The sequence below is a fragment of the Mycteria americana genome, chromosome 5, assembly GCF_035582795.1.
Source record: "Mycteria americana isolate JAX WOST 10 ecotype Jacksonville Zoo and Gardens chromosome 5, USCA_MyAme_1.0, whole genome shotgun sequence".
Taxonomy (NCBI): domain Eukaryota; kingdom Metazoa; phylum Chordata; class Aves; order Ciconiiformes; family Ciconiidae; genus Mycteria; species Mycteria americana.
Genome location: NC_134369.1, coordinates 71,363,505 through 71,386,344, shown reverse-complemented (window position 1 = coordinate 71,386,344; position 22,840 = coordinate 71,363,505). Strand labels below are relative to the sequence as shown.

Here is a 22,840-nt window from a genome sequence, read left to right as displayed (position 1 = left end):
TGAAAATATTGGAGAGGGTAACGGTATAATTAAAAATTTTCCCCCAGTGAGGAAGTTTTAATACAAGACAAAAGCTCGTTTAAAAAAAAAAAAAAATAGTAATTGTTGTTACATCCCTGATTTTTTCCGTGGTGTGGTACGGCAGGCAGGCTGGCAGGCTGCTTGGGCAATGCGGTCACCTCCCCACGTGGCTTGGTCACGTTTTGGGAAACGCAGTTCGGCTGGCATTTAAAAACCAGGTTGCTTAGAGATCTTGGTCTTTACAAAGGTACAGGTATTTCCCCTCTGACTAATTTCTGTGAAAACTAGTAGTAAATCTAAAGCAGTAATGCATTAAAGTAAGAAATAAGGCAACTCGGACTGCACTTCCGTGAAGCGCTCGGTTTAGACTGACGAAATCCGCTTCTGTCTGGTCCGCACTGGGCGTTACTGGGCAGTAACGGTGTCAGTGTTCCATACGTTAAAGCTGTAAACAAGGAGCAGACCTCCCTCCCTCCCTCCCTCTCTCTCTCGGGATAGGAAGTCCCGAGGGAAACACACGGAAATATTCATTTGGATTTTAACAGTGTTTTGAATCCAGGACATTTCGTATAGTTGCATCTATTGCCCTTTAAAAATATATAGTCAGCTTCTTAATAATACAGCTGACTGCTAGCAAAAGATACCAGAATCAAGTCTCTGATTAAACGCCACGCTGGTTTTCAGAATAATAAACTAGTTCTTGTACGGAAAAAGATTAACAAACATTTTTCATTTTTATAAACAATACATAATACATGTAGAAAAATATTAAAGAGGATAATAACAAAGGTGCAACATCAACAAAAATAAGCTGCCTTTTCAACAAAAGCACTTTTTCATAGTTTTAAGTGTGAAAACCTTTTAAAGCTCTCGGTGTCCTCATACAAGTCTATTAAAAAGGAGTTGTTAGCTTAAAAATTCTTGCCGTGCTGCTGGGCATACCACTGCTGCCTCTGCTTGCGATGCTCCAGCTCGGTGAGGAGGGCCTGCCTGTACGCTTCGTACAGCTTCACGATCCGTTCCAGTTCTTTCATGAAGAGCAGCTTCAGCATCCCCTGGTACGTGTCCAGGTCCGCCAGCTGGAAGAGCTCCCACTTCAGAATGTGATCGTATCTGGTTTGATAGGAAAGATGATTATCTACATGCCCCCGCCAGCAAACGTGCAGCAGTGTGTGTTTTCTGAAGAACCGGCCTCACAGCTGTACGGCCACCCATCTACACTAGCATGGGTTCTGTCAAGAACGAAGGTCATTAACACCAAAAGACACGGAGCCGTGTCGCAAAGTGAGCTGGAGAAACATCATGTACAACTAAACGGCAGAGTCGCTCCCGATACGCCAAGATAAACTCCAGAAATACTAAAGATCCTCTTAACTGATTGTAATAAACCGACGGAGAAAATGCATTTTGGACACATGGAAACAGCAATTCCATTCAACAAGCCTGGAAGATTTAGTAGTAAAACATCTTTTAAAATTAGACTAACACAGAAAAAAAAAAAAAAAAGAAAATTTTCGACAGCTTACCCTAACACTGCCCGGAAGGCACAACACTGCACACCTTCCCTCACCACACACATTTGTTTCCAAAGCGCTCTTGTTCCGGCCCTAACGAACACCCCTGGACACCGTCCCCCTCCTGGTTAATTAGCAGCATTAACTTAAGTCAGCGCATCTCAAACCGCAGGTCACGAACCCCACAGGGCCAAGAAAGGGGGGTGTTGGATAGCACCAGTGAGGACTGAGGCGGGGGAAATCCAATTAGGCCGTAATTAACGGCTAACTGCCCGTAGCTATCAGCAGCGATCTGTCTGCCACAGGGGGAGCGGGGCAGGTGTCAAAGGGAGCGATGCAAGCACTAACAGCTAAAAATCCTACATGTTCTTACTCCCCACGCTGGAAAAACTGAGCTGCTGTGGACCTGGGGAGGTCCCCTGGAGACACGTGCCAAGAGCCTGAAACACACTGGTGCCACCCTGAACTCCTCCTTTAGGAATATCTGATCTAGCTCCCTGCGCGAGCTGGGAACAAGCTCAGCTGTGAAGTCAACTGATTACTGGTGTGTTTCTTCCCACCTCCACCGGCTACAAGGAGCTGTTGCTTGAGCAAGGCAAACTATAGCAGCTTGGGCCACCAAAGCACCATCCACGCTGTCGACGCTTCTTCCTCGAGGAGGGAAACGGACGCTAGTCAGCAGTGCAGAATGCGACAGCTCGCAAAGAAAATACCAACGGGTGGAAGAAGAGGGCTACAGACAGACCAGCTCTGTTAGAAGCCACGCTCCTCGCTCTCCACGATGGAGAGCGGAGTACGTGAAAACAAACTGCAAAGAAAAGCGGAAGCACAACATCAATCCACGAGGTGGGAGAAACAACGTACGAGGAAAGCTGCTGAGTGTCGCCAACCACCGCAAACACCCCCGGGTCAAGGGGCTGCCGGCAAAGCACGTTTCGCCTCGCATTCGGCAGGTCGTCTCCTCTCCTACGCAACGTGCAGCACGGCTTTTCTTACAGAATCTGCAGCACTGTCAGTGCTGGGGTGTTTTTATTTTTACTTTTTAATATGGAGCAATTCTGAATTTGTTTATACTCCTCACGCTTTTTTCAATTTCTGAAACATATAAACACGCCCCTCCGTTCAGAGATTTGGGATATCGAAGCTGCTGCCATTGGACAGGTACAAACTTAAGGTAAGGTAAGCCTCTTCAAGCCTCCCTTGTTTCACTAGCAGAGCTGAAGAAGTTTCCTGAAGGCTGCATTTTGCGTCGTAACTGCCAAACCATTCTCGTGACTAATCAAGGCTGTGCCATCTCTCCTGCAAGTAATTCTCCACAATCCAAACTGGCACTCTGAGGTCTGCGAGGGAGCTAGAGAGCTGGTCAGAGGAAGTCCAGTTTTGTCATGGAGCTCTGTTCAATCATACGTTAGTCAGCGACTTGCTTTCGTGCCACAAATTCTTCAAAGCTAGCGATGACAGCCTTTTATACCAAACACATAGTTCCACATTTCCCAAATGTAATGTCTGTAATATTTACCTTTATATATAAGCTACACAAACTGTCCAACCTTGTTGAAGTGAGAAAGTACTAGAAGAAAGGCCGCGCGTGCAAACACGTTCTACCTGTCCACAAGTCTGCAGTGAGAAGGGTTAGACACACGTCCACACACTGTATTTTCCAGCGCACTCTACATTTCTATCAGTCTCTCTTCAGCCGTCACCAGAGCAAACTAGATGGCGGCAGGACTGCCTCCGCAATCCCCACCTCTGTCCTCCCTTCAAGCAAGCACGCATTTTTCTTCATTACCTTTTTTTAATGGACCCCTTTTTGTGCCAGCAGTAGGGGAAGGTTTCCAAGATCCTGGTAGAAAACTAGTATTTCTAACAAAGCTTTTCAACAAAATCACGGTAATTCTACAGCGATAGGATTAAAGGTCACCAGCTCATGGCCAGGTGCCCAGTACCACCACCACATCCTGTGGGGCAATAGCTGCGGGATGATATTAAGCAGGAGACGCAGGTGTTCAGGATGTTCCTCGAGGAGACTGGGCCAACAGCAAGACAACTGTTCTGGTGAGCAGCTCACAGTACATTAGTGCAGGCTCCAAAGCCCAGCCGGCCAAACGGTTACTGACTGGGATCTGGCTCGTGTCCGTCAGCGCGTCAGTCAGGCGTTAACAGCCCACAGCGCCGACCTACCCTCGTACGCTTAAATAAAGTAGTACAGTGACTTCAGATAGCTAGATAGATACCAAAGCTCAAAATAAACAGGTTGTGCTCTTTGATGGCCTCCTTCACCTCAGCGTGATGACTGGAGAAGTCTGGCAGGGTGACATGAGCTGGCAGCCATGAAGAGACCGGCGGGGTTCAGGAACGGACACAGTTCCCAAGGCTCAGAGGGAACAAGGGACACAGAAACAACGCATGATGCAACTGTAAGCAGAGTTCTCATTAGCGGGAATATCTGGGCTAACCTGAGTCTACCTAAACTTGAAGAGACTGGTGCGAGAGAACTTCAGTGATATCACCCCAAAATGAGCAGGGGTGCTAATGCTGCCCCTGCAAAGGGGACCCGAGCAGCACGGAGCGTCCTGGCACGGGCCTGGCCAGCTCCGGGAATAGGACAAGCCACAGAATTTCCTAAGCGAGGTGAGGAAACAGCAGTTCCCAACCCAGTTCTAATCTCGATTTTGTCTGAGTCTTGCTCTGCAAAAAGCATTTTAATGCTACTTTATTTTGATAGAAGAAAGCCTTGATATAGTTACATTATCACTGCAATACCCCTCATTTCCTGCTTTTTCCCAGTGCTTCTAAATGCATACAATTCATTTGCAATTTGAGTTTCTTATCTTGGAAATAGGCAGCTGACTACTATAGCTATTAAAAGAACAGAAGAAACTCGGGGAATAAACAGAGTTATTTGAGCCAACTGAATTACATGAGAAAATATATTCACTTGAATATATTTTCCTCCACTCAAGTGAATTTAGGCAAATAAACTACATATTGAAATGATATATTCAGAAGGCTGTATGCATCAGAGGAGCACCAAGACATAGAGAGGACTACCAAAGATGCTTCTGAGGAATTTCAAGAACTTAAATAACCACAGCTTCTATAAACTTCCTAAATAACAGCTTCTATATTAAAGTTATCCCAAGTCTTGACAGGGCTGCACTGCTACTAAAATCACCTCTCCCCAAAAGCAAGAAAAAACAAATTGCAGCTGTTTGTCAGGACAGAGATCAAAGAGAGGCAGATTGCAAGCTGCTGCCTTTGAAGGTTTGCCAAGTACAACTATCTTTGTAAGCACTTGATTATCGAGTTTAAGTGAACAACACCTTTCCTTCTCTGCTCCTATCCCACTCATCATGAGCTGAATTCAACTGCAGCAGGATTTCCCCTGGCTTGCCCTGCGCTAACATATCCTTTCAAATGTTCTGGGCCAATGGCATTTATTAAAATACACTCCACAGCAAGGCCGATTCTCAATGGAAGGGCTGTTTCTTATTAAAGTGGCAATACAAGCAGGAAAGAAAACAAAGCTCCATCACATGCAGGAATGTGTTTGCAGGTTTTCTGGGGCCTGCAGCTTTGGGTTTTTTTTAAAGCATCATCACAGATTGCTAAAACCTTGGTGGTTCTTTAGCTCTTTGAAGCTGTCACTGCTGACAGTTTCTCAAGAAAACCAGCACATCAGGATTACTCTTCCGTGTGAGTTTCATTTCGCCTGCCCAGAGCAGTGTTGAACGGGGGAAGAAGTCTAATTGAAGATTAAGCCATCAGCAGTGCCTCAGTGGGAATGGGCTCATTCAAATCCAAAAGGTCGTAGGTCTAGGCACGCTCACCACAGACACGCCTAGAGGAACAGGGCATAGAGTACCAGTACCCGACCTAGACGCCCCAGGCGTTTTTTAGACGGGCAACTAGTCACAGAGCCAGAGACGGAGGGGAGAAAGCACGTTAGTACAAATTTCCTGCAGAGCCTGCCCTCCTGGGTGAGAAAGCAGGAGCTTACTAGACAGAACACACAGCCAGAATACGCCATCTCCAGAGCTCCTCCCAGAAGATAGCAAGTATTTAATATAAAATAGGACGCTTTCAACACAAGAGACACTGACCTGCCCCCAATATTTACAGCCTCTTGGTTAGGGCTGGAAGAATAAAGTCCTGGGCTCAGATCCTTGCTCCAAAAAGGGCGGGGGGGGGGGAGAATCTGAACCCTGATCTCTTATATAAGGCAGGCATTTTTGGTCTCCTCACCCTCACAGTCCCATGCATGCAGAGTAGCATACTGTGGGAACACCTACCAGGCTGGTCTACCTAACCTGGAAGGTGGAGAAACATTCAATTTTAGAGTCTAGCAAAGGGTTAAACACAAGCCAGGAGTCCTGATTCCACCGTGCTAAGATTCTGCTAGCTGCATTTACGCTCTCAGAACAAACCTCGATAGATGCCAGGAGAGAGGGGAAAAGGACGCTTCAGGGTATCATGATACCTTGAGTACCTTGATACTGGAAATCATTACCTCACATTGTAACTAGTCATCAAAGCCTCTTCACTGTTTAGTGAGCCAAATATCTTCGTTTTTATCTTAACAGTTTGACCATTTTTCACTAAAATAGGGACGCATTATGGCTAACACCTACTAAACGCTCCATTACACTTTTCTAGTGGCCAGAATTCTTATCCTCTAGAGAAACTTGTTGAAACAAAAGCTAACATTATCTATTTTTGCTATCATTATCTACTTTTCTCAACAAAAACGACTGGCCTTTAGTCAGCTAAATCAAGCTACAGTGTCAGGTGTAAGGAACAAATCGTAACAAAATATACCACAATGATTTCTGATTTCAGTGCAAAACTGTACTGACAGTAAACAGATTTTTACAGTGAATTTCAAATAGCAGATCGCAAAAGGTATTCCTCTACTACTACGAAAGCGTTTTGCCCACTTACTTTCATTTCCACACCAGAACACAGGCGGATATGCATACAGCTCTCATACTCAGCTTTTGGACAACACTACTGAAGAACTTATAAGCATTACTGGATGTTTTTCTCCAGCTTTAAGCCCATTGCTTTGGCAGCAGAGAAGAGGTTCATTATTAAAATTACATTGAAAATATATAAGTGATCTTGATTTTAACAACGGTGAAAATTATTTATCAGTTGTTCCTTAAGAAGTCCTCAAGATGAGGTGACACTAAGCCAGCTGCTACCACTCTTCCTCACTTTTCCAATATAATATTAGCATAAACCAGCATTTACTTCTTCCCAGAAGTGTTTGAGAATTACGACAATATTCCTACTACCACCAGCACTACTTTAACAGAATGCTAAAAGGATACTGGGAAATACGTGATTTTTGATTCCTCTGAACAACATAAATTCTATTCAAACAGCTTGAATTAATTAAAAGGTTTTGATTTTTTTTTTAATTCGTCTCAGCCTACTAGATGTAACAAAATTCCTGATAATCTTAATTTTTTTAAATTGTCTTAATTTTGTTTCTCAAGTTTCAAGAGAAGTACCAACAAGAGTCCATACAACAGGCTGAAATATTTAAAACTACATTGTCTGGAGGTGCCAAAGATCTAAATAAAGAAATGCAGCTGCAGCCAAAACCTAAAAGTATTTCTAGGAAACCAGTCCTCCCATAGGTTACAGGAACTTAGCATGTCCCTGGTGCATAAGTGCTGGTGGATTTTAGGCCCATTTAAATCTTTATGGGCTGCTGGCAAGCCCAGGAGCCACAAGAAGTAATAAAATCCACTCAAATTATAGTTACTAGAAGCAGCTAAAAAAAGAGGATTTTTTAGCTGGAAGTCACTGAACATCATACACGGTCTGAATTTGCAACTACAGACTGACCTGCTCATTGCTGTAAAACGTAGTTTCTCCATATTCTCCTTATGAAAAAGTACATGATTTCATAATTATTAAAACGTATCTGGATTTTTAAATTGCTTTTCTATTTAGCGTTACTCTTCTGCAGAGTTGTACCCCTTGGAAAATGTAATTTATTTCATTATGCTGACTCAAACCTTTTCTTGGAGGAGAATCCCTGTTCCTATACCATTGTTTCTTTGAAAAAATGACTTTTTACTACCACTTAGCTTTAATTAAAGTTCTTGAATAGAAATATAGATTTCAGTCTGTATTCAAAATTCTTAATTGAAGGAGAATTTGTATGTCTTTTTAAAAAAGGAGTAAGACATACATTAAGAAGTTAACACCCTAAAAATATTTCACGTATTTTATAAGCCACGTGGTACTGTTCTCACATATACACTGAAAGTAAAAATCTTATCTTCAACTCTAATATATCATTCTGCAAGTCACGTGAACTGCAAGAAGTACTGTGATGATTTTAAGTGACGTCTAATACAAAGCAAACTAATGTGATGAACACCTGGTACAGCTTCCTCATGCGCTGTCAGCTATAGTTCTTATGCAACTAAGAAACAGATACCAGCTAGAGTTCTACTTTCAGTCATCGAAATTCATTTGTTTTCCTTCTAAGCTAGGCATGCATAGTGTGAAACATAGAGGAAAAAAAAAAAGCTCACTTTACAGGAGCCCTGGCATAGACCTGCAGCCAGTCTGGAATCTCTGCAGTGTGGTAGGGGTTTGCAGGGACGAGGAGAGGCTGGCTTCTCTCAGCTTGCTGCGGCTGGTAAGTCACTGGGGGAGGCTGGTCGTAACGGGGAACGCTGTACAAAGGAAGACAGACAAAGTCCGTAACCTCCAAGCAGTAACTTCGACATACTGATATCATTAAATTGTTAACATTAATACACAAGTTAATACATGCAAAGGCCGATAAGGCAACCGCATACGGAATGTTGCCTCAGCAGGCCTATACTGAGAGCAACTTTCTGTTGCTATTTTTGTGCTTCACTCCAATCACGACTGTAAGCGTTGCTGCTATCTGTTAGCACGCTGTAAAATTCACCTGAGACCTAATCACCTAGTGCCTGGTACCTGGATACCAAAGCAGAACACAAAATGCTGTCTGTTTTTAAAAGGTTAAAAAGGCAAGTATTGATTCAGCCAAATAATCCAGCATTTAATGTGTTAGAACAAATGTATTCAGGCAGCAGCTGATAACGGTTATTCCATTTATAACAAAGGACATCCTCATATGTTATGTTTTGTGCCACATGTTAAAAAACTGTCTTTTCCTGGGTAACAGCAAAATAGATTGAGTAGCAGAAATTAACTGGTAGATTTGGTGTACACTAACTTTATTTTGCCTTTAATTTACGAGTAGCTAAAATACCCATTTTCATTCTAGGGAAGACTTAATTCATGTTTCAGATGGTATGCGCTATTTGTCTAGACAGTCTCCTGGATCATCAGATCAAGTTTCTTTTCAGTCTACAATTCAATTCTTTTCTCGGCAACTTTGTTGTTTTACCGACAGTTGGAGAGAATAGCTGCTTTGTTTTGGTGAGTTAGGACAATATCCTGTTTCTAAACTCAAGACAGTAACAGATGAGAAAAACCCTAACAATTATAACATCTAAGAATCTTAGTCAAGAACCAGTAAAGCTTACTTCTAAAAATAAGAAGTTTTTGGCACATTATATATGAGACAAAGAGTTCCACTTCCTTAACAGCATTAGGGAAAAAACCAATCACAGAAGAGAAGGCGGATGTCTTACCTGGGAGCGCAAGGATGTTTATATTGAGCTCTTTTATTGATGTGATCTACGTAATACACTCCAAATTCTGCTGACTCAACTCTCTCCCATCCTGGAGGCAGCCCCTCACGCTCGAGTGGATGGCTCCAGTGAGTTGTATTAGTGTTATGATCTATATAGTATTTCCTTCCTCTAATAGTCCAGTCCACTGACCAGCCAGGAGGAAGAGGTAAATCTTCAGAACTATGATTTGTTAAGTTTCCTAGAGATGTAGCAGCAACTCTACCGATGCCTAAAAAAATGGAAAGCAATGTTTAGCTAAACTGGTAATATCCAAACCCAACATTAGGTACGAAGTCAACCCCCTCCCACCTGAGGCACTCTAGGAACATCGAACAATACCATGGCATTTATGGTCTATGCGCTTGTACGTTAGTAAAAAAAGGCACAATTAAGTAAAAATAGCTATTCCCTTTTAAGTCTCACTTGTTTTGCTCTCCTCCAACTCCAGATTCACTAGACAGCTTCATTCAGAGACAGTTAAAGCATCCTCGCTTTTTCAATTAGAGACATATATTAGCATACATAAGAAGGATGAAGCTGTTACTGTCTCAATTTGCTGAGCAGAGAGAGCTGACGTAAGATTACAAATGTTAAAGCTTTACATAAATGACAGTTTCTGTTAATATGCTATCACAGCTGCATCAAAACTATTTAGCTACCAAAACCCCACAGCTATTTCTTTTTCTAGTTACAGTCAGAAATTACAGCTATCTAGAAAAGTCCCTGCGTACCACAGAGCTTTTCAGATTAACCAGTCAAGAACAGTAACAGGACCAGGTAAACCAAGAGGGGAGGGACAAGAGAGGTTAGCACTATACTGTGCTGACCATTATTACTGAAGTGCGTGCAATTGCGGCCAAAAAGCGTCATCAGTAACAAGAGAAAACAGAAAAGCTGGATCCACGCAGGATCCTGCACAAGCCCTCTAATGAACAGAGTCATCCTGCGCACACTCAAGTTGATGTGGCCATGTCTTCTTTGCTAAAACTACCCATGCTCGTTAGACTAGCTAGTTTACATGCACTGCTGGGTGGGACAGTCAGGCCTTCTGAATGCAATCCAGACAAGATTGAGAGCCCTTTTGTTCAGAGCGAGTCACCTCATCTCCACATCTCTTCTCCGGATCCCCCTCCACCCCCTTCCTCCCTCCCACAGATCTTGGAAGAAAGTGTCGTTGTCTACTAGGCTGTACATCTGCTTCTCTACATCTTGCTCTTCTCTAGAACCGAGCACCTATGCTTCATGACGCTGAAGAGGCACGTGAAAAAAAGTAATTTCCAGCTTTTCTTGGTGATGTGGGCTGCACTAGGAGAAGGGCTTCTCCAGCCAGAGAACTAAAGCCTAGGTTAGGTGCACAGGCAGCAGGAGAGCTGACAGGAATCAGCAGCTGATTAAATCCCCACCTTTGTCCTAGAGACACAGCACATGTAGGATTTATCACTAAATAGCTGATTTAGGAGACTGTTCACTAGCAGTTTAAAATATGCAATTTGTTGTAACACACACACAGTTTTTACATTTTAAAAATTAGCGTGCTGGATGCTGAGAGATGTACTGAAGAAACATAATTCCAATTTCATCTTTTCCTTCCCTCTATATACTCTGGATACTTAGGAAGCTAGTCGAAATAAAAGCCGCCATAATAACTACAAAAAAATAAAAAAAACCAAACCAAAACAACCCCAAAAACCTGAACCACAAAACCCAAGTGACATAATCAAGAATTTTGCAGGTCTCTTTCCATTCCCTCAAAGCCACTACCTACTGGACGTGCTGGCCCAAATTCAACTCTCTTTTTAAAATCCTTTTAAGTAGTTACCTTCAGTTACCCACAGTTCTACAGTTAAACAGTCTCTGGCTTCAAAGAAATTCCAGTTATCTTTTCATCCCACAATCAAATGCATCTGTTCAATCACAGTATTCATCAGAGTTTGTGTGTTACTATTGCCCATAGCCAGAAGAAGGGTTATGGGAGCCACTTTTTCCACTTGCTTAGAAGTCAGAAGGTGACTCCGTCACAAGCACCGTGTTTACTGACTGAGGAATACACCCCTTTCCTCCTGTTTTTCAGAAATAACATTTTTGTGTGATTATTTTTTTGAGAGAGTGGAAGAGAAAGGCAGAGTTTCTCTCATCTAAAGCATGCTATAAAAAAGAGGTTTCCGGGTGGTCATTAACTCAAAAAGACAACAGTAATACTGAAGTAGCAGCAAAATTGTTACATTTCTCAGGCAATTTCATACTCTTGTTTGCTGGCAAAGGCAAAAGTCCTTTTCAACAATACATACACAATATAGCATGCTAGCCAAGGGATGTCATCTATTTTAAGCATTAGTTTACCTATAAAATGACACAGATTGAAAACTGGACAGGCTCTCATTCTAATACAAGATAGCAGTCATCAACAATAAAGTAATGGGAAGGCTCCAAAGCAACTGAATAAATAAGAAACAAATTTTAAAAGTCTCACAAACTTCCTCCCAAGTACTGTTCTTTAAAACATCTGTGCTCATCTACAAATCTTTTTCTAGCCCTGTGGTGTTCTGAACTATTTGGCCTTAAAGTGTTTCCTCTTGTTATAGTACTTACCTATTTGTTAGCTTCATAAAGGGAAGTCGATGGCTGTGTTCATGCAATAGCTCCCATCTCTCATTAGGATTAAGCAACCTAGACCTTTACTTCCAGTGAGAAGAAACATCCTAGAGGCTTCCTGACCTTTAGCAGTACTCGGGCAGGGAAACTATTTCAGCCCCTAGCTACACTGATGTCACTGGTTTTGTTTTCATTCCAGTGACAAAATACAAACATTTAAGCTTCTTGAAAATACCCCACTTTGGATGAACAAATTAAGTATTTTCTCCAATTAACTGGACCGCTGTGTTGTAATTTCATGTACATATAAACAGTGACTATTAAATCACAGCTACCAGAAGATCTGAACACACAATCCTGACTGGGGAAAAGAACTTTCACAAAGGCATAAACATATTTTTCTGTTTACTGTAAAACCAGCACATGTCTGCATTTGTTACAGTTCTTCCTACTTAAATTCTAGCAGCAAATACATGTATATTTATTCCTTTGGGTAAAGGTTAATTCTTTCTAACATTTGGAAGTTGGTATTAAAAGTTGCACAAACCATCCTCTGCACAAGGAGTTCTCTTGACACAGTGCCTATACCTCTTCATACCAAAGCCAGAGAAGACTGGGGGATGGACTTGGGTAGAAAGGAAAACCAAAGTCTGATTACACAGAGCAACCACGTAGAAAGCAGGCTAAAAAGCAATGCTGCACTCAATGAAAAGGCAACACTCTGCACAATCATTTAATTCTAGCTACATGGTTTCTCCCAATAGCAGCTTATTTTTTTTAATTTCCAAGATGCAAAGGACAAAAATAATACCAGACCACAAATACATTATACATTCCTTTTGCCATTTTGACTTCGTAGATGAAGAAGCAGAGCCATACCATTAAGATAAACTTACATAGCTGTAGCCATTACCAGTTTTGAACAGTGTTCCAAGCCCCTACAACTAGGAAGCTCTAACTATGAACTCAAAGGCCAGATTTATAAACAGATGGTTGCAAATACTTCAGGTTGTAGACTATCACGTCTAGTCTTCATGTGCACTTTTCCCCTTAAAAATCACAGATCACATTGGAATATTCTGTCCACTGGAAGTTTTAAGATGTCAGGTAATAGTCATAGTGTCCTACAACCATCAACCCCCTATGGCATTCAAATTTGCAATTAGTACAATTTAGACATTTTATATAACTGGAGTTACTAGAGATCAAAAGAAATTGTATATTGGTTTTCCTTATAAAACTCAGCAGATGCTTCCTTTAAGGGAGAGCAGATACACATGTAAGGGAAATAGCTCCCGATATGATTTTGAACAATAACAGAAGGTGAAAATGGACTTTCATATATATACACCTACAAGTATCAATAAGACTGAACAACACTTGGAAGAGTAAATTCGTATGTGATCTTTTCCAAAGTATAAGCCAAAGAAGAAAGTTACAAAACAGCCCTAAACCATCTACGGTGAACACTACCTTTTCTGTGTCATATTGCCCAAGTATGATACTCTCCTGTGTTTGAATGTCAGGTAAGGTCTTGGCCCTAAAGCATTTTCATAGCAGCCCAAAGCTTCACGTAGGATTTTACTGCACAGACCAAGGACACTCCCCGAGTCATGGGCTGGTACCAGATTCACATAGCACAGTGCAAAATATCTACAGAAAAAAACCCCAAACTTACAACTTGAACCATTTTTCTCAAAACATCTAGTGTAAAACATGCAATTTTCCTCTTGGTGGAGGATATGATCGCTACCATAGGATAAGCAAAACCAGACTAGTCGAACCACTTCACTGTAACGACTCAGGGTTTTCTTGCTCACATACTGTTTTATCTCTGACAAGACAGAAATTCTCATTCTTCCTGCTTTCCCAAGGAAGAGAGTTGTTTAAATTATCTGGTTTTTCCAAATGTTAAAAGTCTCCTTTCCTCTGCTTAAGTATGAGCACTGTTCTTTATAAACTCCCCTGAGTGGCACTAGGAAATCTCAAGAATGGTCAACAATGAATTTAAACTTATCCAATTGTAAATCCTTTTCCGGTTGCCTCTGGAACCCATCTAGCCTCATTTGTTAATTCTGTTTCCTAATGGCATATGTTTGGGGTATTTTTTGGTTCAGCTGTTGCTTTTAAGGAACATCAATATCGAACGTTATTTGTGGTTTTGGTTTTTCCTTCTCTTGTAAAGTATCTTCAGTTTAAGGTCTTGAATTACCTGTCAACCAGGCCAAGAGGCATTATATGCTGTTCCAAAGCAAAAGAAAATCCTGTTCAATGCAGTTTGCTTCCTTAGGAGTATCACTGCGTGTGTGGTCTTTGAAAAAAGAAAGTGCAAAGGAACAGCAACCACTTATTACTAGTATTAAGAAGATTTAAAGAGTCCTAAGTAAGGCCAGGCCCTATATTCAGTCTTATTTTCAACATCCTCAGCAATAGGGTGTCCTAATACCAGAACCCAAACTTTAACTTTGAGCACCACATTCCAGTACATTATAAGATAGCAGTGCAAAGAGTTCCTTCATTTAATATTCTTCTCTTAAAAATCTATCTTGAGCTAATAACGTCACAAATGTGAAAAATACGTAGTATCTTCTTCAACTAAGGAAGTTCTGTTTGGTTTGTTCCATTACTATGGAACAAAGAAAACCCTAAGTGATATACGTTAATGCTTTCACAGCCCAACGAAGGGGTTTTATTGCAAAGGCACTCTGCCTGGAAAGAAGTCCAAGTTCTTAGGAGGAAAGGTTTCCAGGTCAGCAAAGGACAGTTCTTCCGTTTGCCTGGTAGAAAGTACAGGAGAAAAATTGTATCACCAGAGCAGTCCAGCATAAAGGGAAAAGAGCAAAAACACTGAAGAGAAAGTCTCACTTTGTTCATTAGATACAGTGCTGATGTAGGCAGAGAAGGGTCAGAGCCTATGAACTCCCCACAACTAGCTTCAACCAAATTTCAAAGTGTTGAAGAACAAATCTAGCCAAACAAAAGGCCTTCATATTTGTCTTTAATTAGGTCAATTGTCTTGAGAGCCTTTTTTCAGGATGCCAAAATCCTCTCCCTCCCCCTCATCAAACCAGGATGAAGAACAGGAAGAGAAGACGAACGAACTGTTTAAGAGAATATGTAATAATAAAATAGAAAAAAGAAGTTCCAATAGTTATCCTATTTAAATAGGTGTGCAGGTTCTAGGCCTTCCTAACCCATTCCAAAGCATCTGAAGGTACTTCCAGAGCACAAGTACTCCATCTGTCAGAGGGAATGAGGCGTTCCAAGTAAGCATGAATTCACAAATAGGAAACGACAGGAAGTACTTTGAAAGCTTCCAAAAGTATGCTACAAAGAAATTACTGCAAAATCAGCACAAAAGAAGAAAAGGACAGGAATTACCATTTGTTTAAAAATGAGTGAAGTGTACACACCTAAAAAGAAAAGCCCCGCTACTTTAGCTCTAAATAGGTTTCATTTAACAATTTGTATTTCTTTATTTTGCTCTTATATTAAACATGACTACCAGTCTGCAATTTTTAAGGGGTACAGTTTAACAGGAGATGAACCTACTTTTGCTAAAGTGCACTGGATTCTCTATTCGCAGGATTAATCGTTTTTCTCCTCTGACATCAGTCAACTGTTTACAATCCACCATCGGAAAGCCCCTTTACACTGTGATTTTAAGCTCAGCAATTTTCATATACACGTAAGAATTTTTTAGCTTACCGCTCAAACAGGTACAAATAACTCTGAGGTCTTGGTTACAAGTTAGTTCCAATCTATACTGTAGATATAACTTCAACCACAGACCTCCCCAAACCTTTAACCTAGAAGAGAGGAAAGAGATGTCGAGGAAAGACAGGTAAAGTCTCTTAGAATTAAGTCTGAAATGGACACTAAAAAAATTTTTCAAGCCACAGAGGTAGCTAAACATACAAAACTAGGAAATATCTCAACTGAAGACATTTTTCAGGAAAACCAGCACCACTAGATTGCTAATTAAAAACAAATCTAATGAAAATAGAAAAGGAGGACATGGTAGAATTGAATCATACCGAGAGAGAAAACATGACTCCAAGGAGAAATGCCTATGAAAGAACATATCAATGCTGTCAACATCAACTGTTGAAAAATCATGGGTCTTTCTTAAATACTTTGCCGAATACTTTGAGTATGAAGATCTCAATGAGAACATGTTTTCAACTTATCTCCAAATTATAAAGAGAAACCTTGTTTTGAATGAAATCTGAAATTCACATGCACCTCTTCACTTCCAGAGCACTGCTTCTCAAAAGTCATCTCAGTTGTAACCAACGCTAAATGGAACATCACTCACCAACAGCAAGCATACCTCGTGTTCAGCAGGCAACATCTCGGTAGCAATCAACCCAAACCATAACAGAACCAACTGAGGGGACCTTCTGAGGAGGGTGGGAGAGGAGGAAAAGGGAAGCAGAAAAAGGCAGCATTTACAGATTCTAGCTAATGAACAGACTTATACATTGAAACTGTAGGTTTCAGGCAATGTTGTCATCCATTATCTTGATGAAGAATTTTGATTAGGAGAAACATTGAGAAACAACAACGGAGATGTGCAAGGAAAAAGTAATTTAGACAGAGACAATGAAAGTAAAAAGCCTGCCTCAGTATTCTGGAAATGAAGGAAAAAAGGAACTAGAAATTACAGAAAGACCAGTGTCACTCAAGGAAAACACTGACAGTTTGAAGACAATGGATGGTTCAAATAAAAAGCAGCTTAATGGTGAGATGAAAGAAGTAAGAAAATCTAAGGTCTTCTTATTTTTGGCCACCTAGTTCTTTTACTGAGAAAAAGTACAGCAATTCTTGAAAAGATGTACAGAAGTTAAGGACATAGGTCAATATTCTTACTGCAGTGAAACTGAAAGAGTAATTTAGGAGTTCATATTCCATGCTGAGATGAAAGAAAAAAAAAACTAAACAGAGGAAGAGAGAAACACTTTGGCAGACAAAGGGCTCACCTTTTTTTGCCTCTCCCTACAAATGCTTAAGACTGAATACTCACCCATTACAAAATATGTGTAGAATTTGTTCGAACTATTAAACATAAAAACATGAGAGTGAATGACAAAGACCAATGAAATATCAGCAGCTCCTTTATGATTTCCAGTGGCTCAGGGGCCATGTAGACAAACGGGGAAAAAAGTCTTTTTAGAAAGAAATCCGTGTTGCTACACTTGAGGGAAATATGGCTGTACTTTCAGCTTGTTTTAAAAATTTGCTAGATTAAACTCCACTTTCAAACCAACAGCTAGAGCTCCATTTCCACTTCACATGGTTTCAATTCTACACAGCAGCACCACCATTTTTTGGAGTCTGCCTCAGCATACACAGTTACTGTAGCAATTTGGAATGTTAAAGTGAAGGATTGCTTTATGAAATCCTCCCCTCCTGCCTCTCCTCCCTACAATATCCCAGCACACGCTAACAGGTGCTTGTTATCTGGACCAGGTAAATGTTTAATGACTGCCAGCTGAACAACAACTGACAGAGATGGAGGGCTTCCATGCAAAATCTAGGTAGATCAGCTATATTAGCATTTAGCAAAATAAATAAGGATAAAGTAGCAAGTCTTAAACCTTAGTATTTCAGCATTTACTGGCTGACAGCAGTAATGCTAGCTTTACTCTTCTGTCACTTCTCATTGAAGTGTTTCTGTAGTAAAAATACCCACAAAGCATTGTCAGGTTATAATTCCACAGACAGCAGCAGCCTTAAATGTTGACATTCTTCCTAGCAGATTTATTTTTCTAGACAGGAGATTTATTTTACTAGAGACTATTTACTATTTTGTTTACAAATTACAAGCAATGACGAACTAACAACGTATTTCATATGGAAGGTACATTATTTACAGGTTTTAAATGCTTGTTTCAAACTCCTCCTTTAACATCGTTTCCATAGTATATACAGTGCTCGAACACAGCCAAATTCACTACTTTTAAGGTCACCTTTCTATGGGCAATATTGTAATCCCAGACTTTTTATTCCACCAATAGATTCACAACAGCACACTGCAAAGAATTATTCTTCAGTGTCATCACAGATATAATCAAATATTTCAAAAAGTAATATTTAATAGATTCTTCTTTCTTATGCTGTTCTTCCGTTAGAAAACAAAGACAAGTTCCAGTGAATATGAGAGGGAAACAGGCATATTTACAAACAATATTATAAGCCAAAAGAAAAAAAAAAAAAAAGCAAGGACTAGCAAGTCAATTTCAGCACTAGCTATATGTCAATTTGCTCATTACACAAAGCAGTCGTTCCTCCCTTTGACTATTTATAATAAACTATTTTAATTATTGAGGTCAAATTAACACAAAATTAAATAATAACACAATGACCATTAAAATATAATAAAATAAAATGGCAATACTGTAATGTAGAGCTGTTGGATATTCTCTGCAAATAGTAGATGTTCCCTAATGAATAAAATTCCTTGCTAGTTTTCGACTGAATCAACTTTGTCATGAGGAGTTGCATGTATGCTTGGCATTAAAAAAACCTCGCTCAACCTCACCCCATTTTATTTAATCATGGTTTAAGTATATTTTTTCCCCTTCTGGATATATGCAATCAAACTCTTAACTCTAAGAAATGTGAGCACATAGTGTACTCAGATCACAGAAATGTCATTAAAAAGAAGCTCTGTCCCACACAGTGTAACTCCTAAAAACATGACCCTGATCATCCAGATACACCTCTGCACCTAAAGTCTTATCAAAAACGTGTTTTAAAAAAACAGCAATTAATCGATACCTACCTGAAGTGTGCCTCCCATGATTCTGTGACATCCTCTGGAAAAGATCACTGTTGTGTTCATAATATCTGTAGTCCTCATGTACGCGATCATTTAACTGACGTCTCCTCTGGGCATCATAAAAATGATCGTAATAATAACAACGGGCACCAGCATCTCCATTTTCCAAAACAGAATTAGCTTCTGTTAAAAAGGACTGGGAGGAAGAGCCATATTCTCTAGGGACATCAGCTAAACTTCTTGCAAGATAGGAAGGCGCAGACAGTCTGTTGCTTTCACGTCTCATTATTTCATGAGGTGGCCTCTGCACTGGAGTTCGAAGGAAACTCTGGTTTCTGGAAACAATTCCATCTCCACCAGAAGCATATGCAGAAGTTGAGTCAGGAGGACAGATATCAGTTCGTCTTGGAATGGTTGGACCGTGACGGATAAATGAAGGCATCAGATCTGATACATAGCATGAAAGAGAAATAAGAACTTTGGCTGTACTTACACATAAAGCATTTGGCTAGCCACAATGCTGACTGACACCATGGAACTGAGGAAATTCAAATGCTAGAACCCCTTTATAGCACCTCTAATATATATGCAAGTCTAACGGTAATGCTGCAGTTTGTACTGGTGTAACAGAAACCATTGCACCGTCCACCAGCAACAAACTATTGCCAGAAGAGTGCAGTTTTGCCAGTATAACTGATCCACAATAAACAAAAAAACCCAAAACCCATCAAAAAACACACACCGCACCCCCCGCAAAACCAGCCCACACTGTACTGTGGCTACATCAGCCAGGCTTCATACCTCTCTACTAGAAGGGTCAAGAAAATCCAAGTATCCTGGCTACCACTCTACCACTTCCTTGGGACCACTGCCTTTATGAACTCAGAATAAGTGAAGACATTAATGCCTACATGCTCACAGGAATCCACGACAGAATCAGGAACAGAATTCACACCTTCTCCCCTAATCACAAAGTTCAGCCAGCAAAATGCTGTTATTCTGCACATGTTAAGTTCTCAAATTATCAGGAAGATATTTCACTTTCTCCTTTACCTAAAGAGGTTTTGCACATGAACAGTGACACTTATTCATAACATTTCTCTGCCTCCCTCCAGCAAGCGATACATTACTCCTCTCCTTACTATTACTTTCAATAAGATATAAATAAGTAGTTTCCCTCCATGTGAGCTAACAGAAATGACGACTTTCATTCAGGAGGAGGTTATGCCTATTATTAATTACTTATTAATAACTCTTATACCTGAGGGTAAAAATTCAGTGCATCCCAGAATGCGTCATCAGTAAATTTACAATCATTACAAAGCAGTCATGTAATAGCTGGTCATTACATCATGGCAAATAGCATGTGTAAAAGGTGTTAACCCCTCAGACACGCCTACAGCTTAACAGGAAAAAAAACTTTGTGGGTTTTGTTGTTGTTTTTTTTTTTTTTTAAAAAAACTAAGTCAGTGTAATCAGACTACTAAATGATTTTGCCTGTTGACTGGGGAACCAGCTGTTCATGCAGCAAATACTTCCAGAAAAGCTGAGTGCCTGCTCCTGCCAGCAAACCAGTTGTGATCTCCAAGCTAATCCTGCAATTATAGCACAACACATTTCAGTCTCAGGTTGTTTTCAAAGATTAACAAAAAGAAACCTAACTGCGCTTTCAATGTGTATTTGCCAGTCTTCTGTAAAGTCCTGGAAAAACAGGACTGTGGCGTTAGCGTCAGGTTAACCGCAGGAAGATCTGTGCATCCAAGGTACGTCGCGGTGACCTCATCAAGTTGATTCATGGTTTAGAACTGGAGCACTTGCTTCCGCAGGGATTTTACGCAACTGTCTCGTACAGTTATCTCGTTTTCAAAGCACACACGTTTTGGCAGCGCACACAGCCTAGATCGGGAAAACAACCACTGCTTTCTGGAAAGGGAGAGGTGATCTGTTCCGTTCCTCTGAAAGAGATCTGTTTGCAAACTATCTGAACCCCTACCTGTTGAAAACTGAGCAACGGCAGCTGAGAAAATAAAAAAACCCAAGTTGGTTTACCGCGAGCACCTGGTGGTAACACTACGCGCAGGGCTGCCTTTTAAATTCAGCCTCCCTTTCGCGTTTCACTCCATCAGCTCCCGGGTCTCACCAGAGGAATGTCCCCTGCCCTCCCCTGAGGAGGGGAATCCCCCAGAGCCGCGCAGGGCCTCCCGGGCCGAGCGGAACCCCCCAGAGCCGCGCAGGGCCTCCCGGGCCCGCCGGACCGCCGTCGCAGCGCACAAAGGACGCGGCCGCCCCGGAGGCCTCGGGCTTGTCCTCCCAGCCCGGCCCCCGGCCCGCCGAGCCCGTCCCCGACACTCACTGCGAAGCAGAGGGCTGGTCTCCTTCTTCACGTACTTGCCCTGCACCTCCCCCGGCTTGGAGAGCTCCGTGCGCGTCTTCTTCCGCGACAGCATCCCACCTCCCGGCCCGCTACCACCGCCCGCATGCCCGGCGCCGCTCCCCGCTCCGCAGGGCAAGGCCCGGCCGCCCCGGCCCCCTCAGGCGCGGCGGCGGTTGCTCCGCGCCCGCATGGCCGCGCACCGGGGCGGGGGGGGGGAGCGCTCGACGCTGAGGAGAGGCGGCGGGGCCGGCGCGCGGGGGCTTGTGGGAAAGCGGCCTCCGCCCTCCGGTGCAGGCCGCGGGGCAGGGGAGGGAGAGGGAGGGGAGGGGGCGCCCGCGCTGTCACAGCGCCCCCGCGCGGCGGGGAGGGCGCATGCGCCGGGGCGGTGGCGGAAAGGGGGCCGCCTCAGGGCCCGCCCGCTGCCCCACGCACGGCGGGCCTGCCCCACGCAGCGGGTCACGGCCCCGTGGGCAGCGGCGGCAGGCCGAGGCGGGCTGCCGCCGGCCTCTCCTCCCCGGTGGCGGTGGGACCCGTCACCTGGCTGGGGAGGGCCGAGGTGGCACCGCTGCCTCGCTGGCAGGGGAAGCTCAGGCCGCACAGGAGCTCAGGGACTAAGGGACGGCGGGCCTTGCGCTTCCAGCGGGTATCCACCGCCCCGCCTTCCACAGCGGTTACCAAAAGAGTAAGTTTTAGAAGGTTAAACAGGAAAGGCATGCCACAAGCAGCACTCGATATTTTCCATATAAAGGCGAAGAATAGGTACGCAACTTCAGTTGAGGGCAGGGTGTGCTTGAAAGTAAGCTAAGACGCGTGTGCACTGCCTTTCATTTTTTTACACTTTAATCAATTTTATACTTTCATCATGGAAGAAACTACTTTTAGCAGCTGCCAAACTGTCCTTTTTATTATTAGTGCTTTGTGTACGCATTTCATGAATTTGCAGGTACTACGTAAAACACCTACAACTTCCATGGGAAGACACCGAAATACTTTAAAGTTGGATAAAAAATGAAAGACACAAGTATGGATCATACAGTAATTATTTTTTTTTACATTCATTATAAATAATGTGTAAGTTGGTTCATCTTCCAGTTTTACACGTTCTAAGGACAATATATTACACTGTAACAAAACAATAGAAAAAAAATACAATTGTTTTCATTTATACAGAAGTCATTTGTCATGAAATGACAGCATCTGACACTGAACAGGAGACTTAACAGGTAAATGATGGAAAACCTGAGAGACAGTGATGTCATTTGCTGGAAGTAAACAAAAGGATGTTACTCTTGGTAGATCCAGACTGTCCCCTGCTCTACTTTACATATAATCTGGCTAAAATCAAATATGTTACAATCCTTTTTTTTTTTCTTCAATCAGAATGCAAAGAATTCAATTTTCCTTGTATTTAAAGCAGTAATTGGAGAATGTGTGATAATGTCTACTTTTAAATAATTCTAAATTGACAAGTAGCACTTCAAACGGTGTGAATTTAGTACACAAATTTAACTTGGGGTCTCTCCTCTTCCAAAATTCCCAACCCTAGACATCCATGTGCCTTTATTTTCACAGTGATTCATAAAGCAGGAGTTGAAAACATTTAACTACTTTATGACCAAAAGGGGTTTTAATACCTTAATTAGCAAGACCTGTTGTATGAATGAGGCCTAGAAATTCAGTGATTTTTGACAGATACAATCCCATTAAATACTTTGGTATCTTTAAAATGCCTGTGCTGCATAGGAGACACATTCATGCACAAAAGACCGCTAATGCTTAATAACTTACATGTTTATATGCTTATTTTCCGTAGCCTGGACTTTGTAAAACTAGCTCCTTATCTTCTGAGCTGACACAATGC

At 41.9% G+C, this 22,840-nt stretch overlaps 1 protein-coding gene across 2 annotated transcripts; it reads right to left on the bottom strand.

Annotated features, from left to right (window-relative positions):
- Positions 1-84: 84 nt before the first annotated feature.
- On the bottom strand, positions 85-21,326 carry SAV1 (salvador family WW domain containing protein 1). 2 transcript variants are annotated; one of them, XM_075503965.1, is made up of 6 exons: positions 20,959-21,326; positions 20,482-20,622; positions 18,609-19,052; positions 9,188-9,458; positions 8,090-8,233; positions 85-1,134 (listed from the first exon to the last, which is right to left on the bottom strand). In XM_075503965.1, the coding sequence occupies exons 1-6, from the start codon at positions 21,050-21,052 to the stop codon at positions 933-935; spliced, it is 1,296 nt and encodes a 431-aa protein (XP_075360080.1). In that variant the 5' UTR covers positions 21,053-21,326; the 3' UTR covers positions 85-932. The 2 variants fall into 2 exon arrangements, with proteins under 2 accessions (XP_075360080.1, XP_075360081.1); XM_075503966.1 differs by lacking the exon at positions 20,482-20,622 and having other exon boundaries at positions 20,959-21,318.
- Positions 21,327-22,840: the final 1,514 nt, after the last annotated feature.

Excerpts from the sequence above, each read along its gene's own strand:
- SAV1 (XM_075503965.1), bottom strand. The coding sequence starts at position 21,052 with ATGCTGTCGCGGAAGAAGACGCGCACGGAGCTCTCCAAGCCGGGGGAG. Across the intron at positions 9,459-18,608 it reads TCATGGGAGGCACACTTCAG|GCATCGGTAGAGTTGCTGCT; the intron begins GTAGGTATCGAT and ends CCATTTTTTTAG. Across the intron at positions 1,135-8,089 it reads TATGCCAGGGCTCCTGTAAA|ATACGATCACATTCTGAAGT; the intron begins GTGAGCTTTTTT and ends CTATCAAACCAG.